The sequence below is a fragment of the Cervus elaphus genome, chromosome 22, assembly GCF_910594005.1.
Source record: "Cervus elaphus chromosome 22, mCerEla1.1, whole genome shotgun sequence".
Classification (NCBI taxonomy): Eukaryota; Metazoa; Chordata; class Mammalia; order Artiodactyla; family Cervidae; genus Cervus; species Cervus elaphus.
This window is the reverse complement of record NC_057836.1, coordinates 20,209,329-20,221,604: the sequence shown is the minus strand read 5'-3', so window position 1 is coordinate 20,221,604 and position 12,276 is coordinate 20,209,329. Positions and strand designations below refer to the sequence as shown.

The window sequence follows — 12,276 nt, the reverse complement described above, 5'->3', positions numbered from 1 at the left end:
TTTAACAAACAGAAGGAACATAATGGCTGGGGAAAATGCAAGTCTAACCATTTTATTGTGCTCAATAAAGTAAAAACATACAGAGGAAGATTGTCACATTGGATTTTACAATGCAGGTTTTATAATAGGGAGTACAAACTGATATTAATAAGATACAACTGATTTTATACAGCAAAATTTGTAAGTACATTTACAACTGGTAAGATGCAACCAGGAAAAGGATAAAGTGAAGTGCAGAGTAGCACAGATGTCCATATATTTTCCTTTTACACATTTTGACAGAGGTTGGTGAACATTTGTCCCACCATTTGTCTTTGAAAATAAAGTGCTTTTGTAATGCAGTCAGACTATTAATTTATGTATTATAAATGTCTTCTTTTGCACTACAAATCACAGAGTTGAGAAGTTTCAACAGAGACTGACTTACAATGTTGAAAATATTTACTATCCAGTTCTTTAGGGAAAGTTTTCCAACCTCTACACTAGGATAAAAGATGTTTCAAAAGTTCTAAAATTATGGAAATGAAAAAGTTGGTTTAAATATTCCAAAGATTTCCAGGTTTAGATAATTGAAAGAAATTTAAGGCTCCAATGAGAATACTGATGTAAAGCTTTTAATAAAGGCAGTTAATATAAGACAACAGGAGAAAGATAATTCAAAGAAACATCCAGAAACAAGCTCCCCAGTGTTCTTGTCTGAAGATATGATTCATCATCTCTCTGGATGAAACGGCTAGTATTTGTGCCGATGGATGTGTGTGGAAACTTGGTTATAGGGCAGCTCAGGCAGAAGTTTTCTGCTGAGACTGTTCACATGGTGAAGATTAAATATCTAACTCATTACTTGAAGCTTAAGTTATCAATAAACAAATTGGTCATACATTCCACTCAGGAATTCTGAGTTTTAAAAAAATTCATCATTAGTCATGAGTTAATTAGTTATTTGGTTGGTTAACTAATTGCCCTTACCATGGCCAACAGCCAAAAAAAGATTCTCAAGTCTCTCTGGAGGTAAGCAAAGAGTCCAGCTGTAAAATAACTCTATTTTCATTAAGCAGATTTAGATGTCACTTCCATGGCAGCTCAGTGGTAAAGAATTGATCTGCCAATGTAAGAGATGTGGGTTCAATCCCTACATTGGGAAGATCCCCTGGAGAAGGAAATGGCAACCCACTCCAGTATTCTTACTTGGGAAACCCCATGAACAGAGGAGCCTGACTGGCTACAGTCTATGGGGTCAAAAAAGAGTCAGACATGATTTAGCGACTCAACAACAACAACAATAGAGGAACTTAGAGATAATATATTGCAATTAAAAAGATTACTTATCATGACACATGTGAACTAAATTCTTAGTTATAAGGAATCAAAGGGCAGTATATAAATTCAGTAAACTATGGAGTAGCAGTTACAGCGTAGTTTTGGGGGATAAATTGTTGTGGTAGCAGAGCTCTAAAATGACCCTCAGAGTATTCACTCTCTGGTGGGCACCTATATAATCCCTTCCAACTAAATTACATGGGGGATTTGTGAATATGATGGAATGCTGCTGTAATTAGATTCCATTAAATAGAAAAGTAAAGCTGTTTTTCAGATGAATTATAGTTCCAAATTAGTCAACTCTCAGGTAACCAAAAGAGAGATTATTATGGGGAGACCTGACCTCATCGGGGAAACAATTAAAAGAGTGCTGTGCTTAGTCACTCAGTCGTGTTCAACTCTTTGCGACCCCATGGGCTGTAGCCCACCAGGCTTCTCTGTCTGTGGGGATTCCCCAGGCAAGAATACTGGAGTGGGTTGCCATGCCCTCCTACAGGGGATCTTCCCAACCCAGGGATCCGACCCAGGTCTCCCACATTGCAGGCTGATTCTTTACCATCTGAGCCTCCAGGGAAGCCCAAAAGAGACATAGACATAATAAAGAGAGGAATCAGGGGTGCTATTCCTTGTCCTGAAGAAGAAAGCAACCCTGGTGTGACTATCTATGCAGAGAGGAGCCCTCTGTAACCTATGGGTATTAGCCTTACAAACATGAAGAACAAAATTTTTTCAAAAGCTTCTTTGAGCTTGGAAGAGGACTCTGAGTTTTAGGTGAGAATACCACCTGGTCAAGACCTTGGTTTCAATCTAGTGAGGGCCTGAACAAAGACTATAGTTAAGCTGTGTCCAGTTCCAGATCCAAAGATAGTGAGAGATAATAAATATGTGTGGTTTTAGGTTTCTAAATATAACATAACTTCTTAGCCACCAATACATAACCCGTATTACATGCATTCAGGGTAATGAGTAACACATTCAGAGTAACGCGATGAAATGAAGAAAGACTGAACTGACTTATGGAAATACAGTTTTGTTATAGTGTGTGTTTTTTACACATTTCCTTACACTCTTACCTTTGCTTGATATCCAACACTGAGATAGTCATTCACCTAGATCCTTCCATGTAAATCAGCCTACTTCAGAGCAAAAAGCAGAAAGCAAAATAAAAGTAAGTGACTCTTCCAGAGAATATATCGGAAACATCATATCAGAAAGAAACAAAATTTTTGTGCAAAACCTTTCTATAAAAGGAATTGTTCCCATCCCAAGGAGTACAAAGAGATTTTCAGGATGAAGGAAGCATAATGCAGGTAAGAGTGGGAGAAAAAAATAATAATAAAAATGAAATGAGTCAGATGGTCCTGAATTGAATGTAATTAATATGATGAGGCCAATAGTAAGAAGGACACTTTACCATGGGTAACTAGTAACCTTCCTGTAAGCCAGCACTTTACATGATAATGCCCTGAAATTATCAGTTCAGTTCAGTTCAGTTGCTTGGTCATGTCTGACTCTTTGCGACCCCATGGGTTGCTGCAGCCAGGCCTCCCTTCCATCACCAACTCCTGGAGTTTGCTCAAACTCATGTCCATCAAGTCAGTGGTGCCATCCAACCATCTCATCCTCTGTTGTCCCCTTCTTCTCCCACCTTCAATCTTTCCCAGCATCAGGGTCTTTTCCAATGAGTCAGCTCTTCATATCAGGTGGCCAAAGTATTGGAGTTTCAGTTTCAGCATCAGTCCTTCCAATGAACACCCAGGACTGATCTCCTTTAGGATGGACTGGTTGGATCTCCTTGCAGTCCAAGGGACTCTCAAGAGTCTTCTCCAACACCACAGTTCAAAAGCATCAATTCTTTGGCCCTCAGCTTTCTTTATACTCCACCTCTCACATCCATACATGACTACTGGAAAAACCATAGCTTTGGCTAGATGGACATTTTCTGGCAAAGCAATGTCTCTGCTTTTTAATATGCTGTCTAGGCTGGTCATAGCTTTTCTTTCAAGGAGCAAGCAACTTTTAATTTATGGCTGCAGTCACCATCTGCAGTGATTTTGGAGCCCCAAAAAATAAAGTCTGGCACTGTTTCCATTGTTTCCATATCTATTTGCCATGAAATAATGGGACCGGATGCCATGATCTTAGTTTTCTGAATGCTGAGTTTTAAGTCAGCTTTTTCACTCTCCTTTTTCACTTTCATCAAGCAGCTCTTTAGCTCTTCACTTTCTGCCATAAGTGTGGTGTCTTCTGCATATCTAAGGTTATTGATATTTCTCCCAGAAATTTTGTTTCCAGCTTGTGCTTCATCCAGTCCAGCATTTCTTATAATGTACTCTGCATATAAGTTAAATAAGTAGGGTGACAATATACAGCCTGACATACTCCTTTCCCGATTTGGAACCAGTCTGTTGTTCCACGTCTGGTTCTAACTGTTGCTTCTTGACCTGCATACAGATTACTCAGGAGGCAGGTCAGGTGATCAGGTATTCCCATCTCTTTAAGAATTTTCCATAGTTTGTTGTGATCCACACAGTCAAAGGCTTTGGCATAGTCAATAAAGCAGAAGTAGATGTTTTTCTGAAACTCTTGTGCTTTTTCGATGGTCCAACGGATGTTGGCAATTTGATCTCTGGTTCCTCTGCCTTTCTAAATCCAGTTTGAACATCTGGAAGTTCATGGTTCATGTACTGTTGAAGTTTGGCTTGGAGCATTTTGAGTATTACTTTGCTCGCATGTGAAATGAGTGCAATTGTGTGGTAGTTTGAACATTCTTTGGCATTGCCTTTCTTTGGGATTGGAATGAAAACTGACATTTTTCAGCTCTGTGGCCACTGCTGAGTTTTCAAATTTGCTGGCATTTTGAGTGCAGCACTTTCACAGCATCATCTTTTAGGATTTGAAATAGCTCAACTGGAATTCTATCACCTCCACTAGCATTGTTAGTAGTGATGCTTCCTAAGACCCACTTGACTTTGCATTCCAGGATGTCTGGCTCTAGGTGAGTGATCACACCATCCTTATTATCTGGGTCATGAAGATCTTTTTTGTGTTGTTCTTCTGTGTATTCTTGACACCTCTTCTTAATATCTTCTACTTCTGTTAGGTTCATACCATTTCTGTCCTTTATTGAGTTCATCTTTGCACAAAATGTTCCCTTAGTATCTCTAATTTTCTTGAAGTGATCTCTAATCTTTCCCAATTCTATTGTTTTGCTCTATTTCTTTGCACTGATCACTGAAGAAGGTTTTCTTATCTCTCCTTGCTATTCTTTGAAACTCTGCATTCAAATGGGTATTTCTTTGCTTTTCTCCTTTGCCTTTAGCTTTTCTTCTTTCCACAGCTCTTTGTAAGGCCTTCTCAGACAGCCATTTTGCTTTTTTGCATTTATTTTTCTTGGGGATGGTCTTGATCACTGCTTCCTGTACAATATCATAAACCTCTGTCCATAGGTCTTCAGGCATTCTGTCTATCAGATCTAATTCCTTGAATCTATTTCCTGCTTCCACTGTATAATCGTAAGGGATTTGATTTAGGTCATGCCTGAATGGCCTAGTGGTTTTCCCTACTTTTTTTCAATTTAAGTCTGAATTTTGCAATAAGGAGTTCATTATCTGAACCTCAGTCAGCTCCCAGCCTGAAATGATATGGGACCTGAAATGATATGGGACCTGAAATGATATGGGATATATGAGCTAATGATATGGGTATGATATGGGAGCTGAAGAAAACCTCTGAGCTGTCTTTAGAAGGCAACAGGAATTTTCCTTCCTCAGTGAAGACAAATTTCAAATAGATTATTCTCTGAAATTAGATATAATCTGTAACATTTAACACCTTCTGTTTCCTCATTGCTCTTGTGATATTGTAATAAATATTCATGAATTCTCAGTAAAAAAAAAAAAAGATTAAACTGTGTAAAATTCATAGAGTGATGATGTTAGAATAGCAATTTCAACCCATGCTTGAATGTGGCTACAAGAACACAGTTGATATTCATCCTTGACAAAAATTATGAAAATAGAATTTTCATAATTTCACTTATTTCCTGCATAAAAAATAAACATACATCTATACATATCCTATGTAGAAATATATTTCCTACATTTTTTCTCTGTAGAAAAAACAAACAAGCAAAATACTCAGAGGAAATTTTTTTGTGTGGGAAGAGGACAGATTGATTGGACAATTGGAACAGAAAACTGTTTTCTTAATAAGCTTGTCTATACTGCTCTTTATAAATGCAATTTTAAAACTATAGTGTTACAAAAATGATACAGACAGCAAAGGCAAAACATTTTAAATATGTAGAAAGTGCAATGCATGTCCAAGTTAAATATGTGAAAGATGTTACAGCCATCCTGTGTTTTTCATAGAATAATATAAGTGCATTTTTCCTAAGTCAATCTTCATATAAGAATGAAGAGTTCAAGTTGTATTACTATTATATTTGAATTTTGAGAAGTAAAACATGAGAGGTTCTTATCTCTTCCTGACTCTTTGTATTTTGAAAATCATCCTTGAGCTCTTAATTATAATCATTTAATTGAAATACAAAAGAAGAGAACAAATAGAGATGTCAGTAAAAATTTCTTTAGATATATGTTCAACAGTTATTTTCTAAAAGAGGGAATTGGGTTTTGATATTTCTGAGTCGGAAAAAATCTATTCAGGTCACAAACATCACAACTCATTGTGTGCCCTTCCCTTCACTGACCCACTCAGAAACCCCTCATTAAAAAAGCCTGCTCCCTGTCCTCCTAAATACTAAATGTCCAATATTTTATCACATGCCATTTAGGAAAAGATTTGGGGGACTGATTAGAAATTGAAATCTTAAATGCACATGTAAGAGTGGCTTTTTTTACTGTCAGATAAGCATAAGGCAAGAAAGATACTTGAAAAAACAACAACAAAAAAAAGACTGTATATTCATGTGATCAGAGCTCAGGTTCCCCTCCCCCTGGGAAAATGTGAAGGCAATCTTGTAAGATCACATACTTGGGTATAACTTTCCAATTGCTCTGCAGTACTTGGTAACATCAGGAGAAGACACACAAATGTGTTACTTAACCCTTATGACACATATGAAGAAATTATTATATGCCACTTTCAGGTCTAAATAAGAACGTATAGATGAATAGATATCCACCAAAAACTTAAAACCAACACTAAAATTATTTTTACTTTCAGAGGAAAAAATATGAGGATGGGACTTTTCAATTTAGCACACCATACAAAGAACTAATATGATGTTAATATATATTGTTTGGCCTGAATTAAGTTTTATTTCAATTTCAGCAGAGAGAAGTTCCAAAAATAGATGCATAAATTGTTGAATCCATACCATATACATTGAACATTCATTAAATTATTTATCTTGACTCTATAATTTCAGGTGTAGGTACACAAGTTTCATCAATTTTAAAACACATAGCAAAATTTTAAAATTGTAACTATATATGTTGATGAATTAGGCATACTATCTTAGTTATTGTTATGTTGTATACCTAAAACTAACATAATGTTATATACCAATTGCATAGAGATAAAAAATTTAAATATATATTTTCAAATACATGAAAATTATATGATTGATAAAACACAATTTGGAACATTTTAAAGATCCCAGAGGTAAGTAATACAATCTGTAACCATTCTAAGTAATACTGAATCTCCATTGCACAACACTTCTGCCCCAAGAAACATCTAAATAAGCTGTTGTTTACAGATATAACGAAACTTCTTTCCACAGTGTCCATCCAAAATCATTCCTCCTGGCCTATACGTCATGCAGTTCTTTGGATTTACATATTTAGGGAAAGGAAGTCTGCAATGAAGAAGAAAATTTTAATATACAAGAACAAGAAATGAAAACATTCAAAGATGTGGTTCTTACTAAATGATAGAATTAGGGAACATTTAGAAGCATTTGAATGAGATATTACATCTTGAGTCATTATCTTCTTCATTCAAGTCATTTTTCACAATTTCAGAGTACAATGTTACCAAAACACAGTATGCTCAATAATCAATAGCATTGAGGTTGGAGATTTTTTGGTTTTGTTGTTGTTTTTAATGATTTTGATATGTGTTATGTTGTTTAAAATTCTTTGCTTCTATGTTGTTTAAAAATGTATTAACTAAGTCTAGTCCAGGAAGAAATCAGATTATAAAATTTCTCAATGTATGATGCTGTTAAATCTCATATTTAAGAATGAAAATGAGATTTGAAGCTTACAAATATACTGGAAATAAACCCAGAATATTTGAAACATCGGCCAATGCTGAGAATATCGGTCTCCACCAGAATAAGAAAAATAATGGACATACTGTTTTCTCTGGACTGCTTTCATACATGTGAGAATCTGTACATATGCATACATATCCAAGCGCTTGTACCAAGGCAGGAAACAAAATCATATGTCGAAAGCTCTTGAGCAAACACTTGGATGTTGTGCATGTGGTTAAAAATTTTATTATGTTGTATCTATTCTCTTTTTTATAGTTTCATGCCCAAAATAGGATATCTTAGTTATAATGGTCCTGGATATTAAATTCTCTGATCAGATCCAAGGATAAACTCAAAAAGAACAGAAAAAAGGGTTTTGGTACCACAAACTTACAGATCTTGGGAGAGAGTAGATTTGTTCTCCCACAACCAGGCATCATGTTCTTCACCGGAAGAAAGCCCAATCCAGTAAAAACTGGTACTGAACTTCATGAAATCCTGCATGGAAACAGAGACAACATATTAATCTATTTATAATCTACTCTAGGAATCAAGTACATTTAAAGGGGCCAGTGTCCAGCATCAGTTTTTCAACTATACACACTAAAATCATTTTTAACTTCTAATTTGGGAAAAAGAGTCAGTCACATGCCTACTATTTCTCATTCACCAAACCCATTCATTTATGGAGGCAAAAAAAAAAAAAAAAAAAAAACCCACAAAAATCTCACTTCTTGAAGGAATGAAAGATGTCATAAAGGGTGTGAGAGTTTTCATGGAACACTTCCTTCAAATGGGATCAATAACCAAATCTGATCCCAAATCGACTGCATCTGGAGGGATAAATCTTTACCGCAGTTTCTCCAGGAAGCTAAGAACTTTTTATTAAGAGTTGGGTTATTATTTTATAATATTTTACCTATTCATTTCACATTATACCCAAATGATAGCAAATGTTGTATAATTACAAAATCAGTTATAAATTCACTTAAAGAACTAAAAGTTAAAAGTTGTTGGAATAAAAATAATGACCTATTATTTCTTCTTTGAATACTCTCTAAACAGTTTCTTATACTTTATCTGTCAGCACTCCTATAATGTAAACCTGAGAGAAAGTTTAGCTCGATTTTATGATGGTTTCAAAGTATAGGAAATTAGTTCAAATATAATCATCCATATGCTATCTGATTAAAGACTTGAATCAAAGTATAGATAATATATTTTTCTGGGTCAAATAAAATGTAGAAAATAAGAATTAAATACTTACCAGTTCATTTCTGGTTTGTATCTGAAGTAGACTGGAATTATGAGAAACACAAAAATCCCTACTGTCTTTCCATGTTTTTAATTCATTAGAAACGAAATAACAGTTGCATTGGTAGCCAATCCACTTTTCTTGGCAAGAATAGCAGCCAGATCCTAAGAGAAAAAATAAAACATGACTTGATGACATTGGAGATCCAGTTTCTTTTCAGTGCTACTTTCTCATTCAAAAAGTACTTGTTATTTATTAACTGTGTCTACAAATCTTCTTTGAGAATTTACTGCATACACTACACATCAGCAGATATTTATCTGAACAACCCAGACCTGACTCTTTTTCTTCATGGAGATTATATTCTAGAGATAGAGAATGGCATGCGTTTTAGTCTTTATGAACTATTTTTATTTTTTTTATGAACTATTTTTAATGCTAATCTGGGTAAGTATACACAAGAAATTCACTGTGTTCAAATACAGTATAGCAGATTGTAGGATGTGAGGTGATTAGAAGAACCCTTTTTAAGGCAGTAGTCCAAAGCTGATTTCTTCTATGTAATTAAAAGTTAACTAGATGAAAGAAGTATTAAAAGGAAGAATGAATTATAGCGTATTTTCTGAGAGAAAAATTCGGCATATTTTATTTTCAAAATGATGATAAATAAAATGATTAGCTAGAAGTCTGACCACCCAATATATTAGTGATCATGTCTTCAGTATTAACCAGCCTCAGTGATAAAAGTTCTATGACATGGCAGGCATTCAGATCTTTGTCAAATAAATAATTTTGAGGGTGTAGAGTAGAATGGTGGTTAACAAGGGCTGAGATGTGGGGAAAGTAGGGAGATGTTGGTCAAAAGGTACATGGGAATTTCCTGGTGGTCCAGTGGTTAAAACTCAATGCCCTCACTGCTGAGTACCTGGGTCCAATTTGTGTTAGAGTAACGAAAATCCAAAAAGCTGTGAGACAAGGCCAAAACAATTTTCTTTTTTTTTAAATATAAGCTTTCAGTTAGAAGATGAATTCATTCTGGGAATCTACTGTGCACCATTATAACTAGAGCTAACAGTATTGTAGTATAAATACTTGTGAGTTGCTATAGGAGTAGTTCTTAAACTACTGTTTGTCTTTACCACAAACAGAAACAAAATGATGGAGGTATTAGTTAGTGCTACAGTGGTAATAATATTATAATAATAAGTATATCAAATCAACACACTGCAAACATTAAACTTACACAATATAATTTGTCAATTGTATCTTAATAAAGCCGGGAAAATGCTCAGGAAAAAAAAAAGATATGAATGAAGCGCTATATGAACAAAGAAGATAGTAAAACAACTTGGAGAGTGTTCGAGGAAAAAAAAAAAAAACAACAGCTAGATGTTTGAGCTGATTTTCACAGGTTAAGTGTTAAGTAGGGTTTAGAACTGCAAAAATCTCCATGCTGCTTTCTGAGTTATAGAAGAAGCAGAGGTAAATGTAAAAAGATATAAATGTATGGGTTATAAACAAACACAATCAGGTAATTAGGATTGGCTATAATATTTACTTTAATGTAAATATAATGTATATATATATAATATAAATATAAAAATATAATGTATTTTTTATTTGCTACTTAAACATGAACACTTACATTGGAAAATTTTTTTTCAGGGTAATATTTTCCTTATCATTTAAATATATAAATAATATGTATTTGACAAAATCTAATCAATTCTTACGTGAACAATGAAAGAAGACTATCCTACAACTAGCAGGAAAGTTTTTATGATTATAATATTCCATCAAGCTTCTGTGTGAGAAAAACATGAAACTGCTTATTTTATTCTTTATCAACAAGAAAGATTTCCAAAGTAGGAACCCTACCTTCCTGAAGATCTGTGGAGGGTCCAGGCTGAACACTTTGTTTAGTAAGTGCTGTAAGAAATGATTAGAAATTTACTTTATCAGACACTGTTTTATGAAATAACAAAATACTCCATATTAGAAAAATCAAAATTTTATCATAAGATAGTTTCATCACAATCTTAATCTTTTTATATAGACTTGACTAGAAAAACTTACAATTGTTTAACAGAACTCCCAAAGCAGCCATCAACAAAAGGCATATTACTCCTAAGACCCCAGAGATCAACCTCCATGCAGTGGTCTGAAAAACTATAAAGAAAGATAGGATAATGATTTAAAGATCAAATACAGGAGTTCTTAAAGGCAGAAACCAGTGAGAGAATCCAAAAAGTTCTTTGGTTTGATAACCCAATCATTTTGCCAGTAAAATGTTTGAAAATGAAGACAGTGCATTGAGAACTCTACCCAATACCAACATTTCAACATGATGTACTTTGTTCTTCATTGAGATTATCAGTACCTTCTCTTCTTTATCAGTTCTGTCTCAGTACAATGTATTTACCATTATTTTTTAATTTGAAAAGAAGCTGAAAGATCTGTAGTAAAAAGAGATAAACAAGCAGTAAGTTCCATTTTATGGACTCAACTCTTTGTGACCCCATGGACTGTGCCTCACTAGTTTCCTCAGTCCATGGAATTACCCAGGGAAGAATACTGGAGGGGGTGCCATTCCCTTCTCCAGGGGATCTTCCCAACCCAGGGACTGAACATGGGTCTCCTTCATTGTAGGCAGACTCTTTACTGTCTGAGCCACAGGAAAACCCTGATATATTGATAACAAACTTATTTTGGTAACAACAACATAAGCATCCCAAGGTGGAGCACATGACTCCCATTAGGTAGGTTAGAAAACCTAGGATAATTTTCCTGGTAAATTTATATCTCAATCAGAATTTAGAGCTATCCTGGCCAAAATCCACTCTTTAAATCTGTTGAGAAAACTTCACAAAATCATCTCTAAGTGACAGAATGAAGAATCAGAAAAATGAAATTAAAAAGTGCTGATATATGAGAAACCTAAAACTGTATATATTTTTTCTTAACATATTGCCCAAAATTAGCCATACCCAGGAGATATGTTTTTGGTTATTTTTATTTTTTCACTTTATAACTTGGGCTGCACATACCTGCCATGTGAGATGTTGTCTAATGTCGACGTAGATAAGGCACTGTGGATGCTTGTTCAAGGATAGCGAGGTTAGTCCATGGAGCTAAGCTGAAGGCTACCAAAAACCCAAAAGTTGTGAAGAAATTTTAAAAAAGGAAAACTGTGAATCAAAATGTGCTTGTATCTTCTGCTGATGAGACAAGGATGTGCAGTATGAACAAGAAACAGTAAAATCACTATCTTCTAAAATGCTTCTGGAACCGCAATACAGGAAATTCTCACTGAACCTCATAATGCAGACCATTTGACTATTACAAAATAAGGTGAGAGGAAAGTTTTTTTTTTTTTTAATGTTCAAACATCAAAGTCATCTAAAAAGTTACTTGGAAAATGGAATATATGGGCAAACCAAAGGAAAATGTACTTAGTACAAAAAATATTTTG

The 12,276-nt window shown here is 34.7% G+C and overlaps 1 protein-coding gene across 2 annotated transcripts; it reads right to left on the bottom strand.

The window, feature by feature from the left end:
• Positions 1–6,580: 6,580 nt before the first annotated feature.
• LOC122680722 (natural killer cells antigen CD94-like) lies at positions 6,581–12,060 on the bottom strand. Of its 2 annotated transcripts, XM_043882368.1 has the most exons (6): positions 11,852–12,060; positions 10,881–10,973; positions 10,683–10,733; positions 8,817–8,968; positions 7,944–8,047; positions 6,581–7,147 (listed from the first exon to the last, which is right to left on the bottom strand). In XM_043882368.1, exons 1-6 carry the CDS (start codon positions 11,856–11,858, stop codon positions 7,027–7,029), a joined length of 528 nt encoding a protein of 175 aa, XP_043738303.1. In that variant the 5' UTR covers positions 11,859–12,060; the 3' UTR covers positions 6,581–7,026. The 2 variants fall into 2 exon arrangements, with proteins under 2 accessions (XP_043738303.1, XP_043738304.1); XM_043882369.1 differs by lacking the exon at positions 10,881–10,973.
• Between the last annotated feature and the right edge of the window lie 216 nt (positions 12,061–12,276).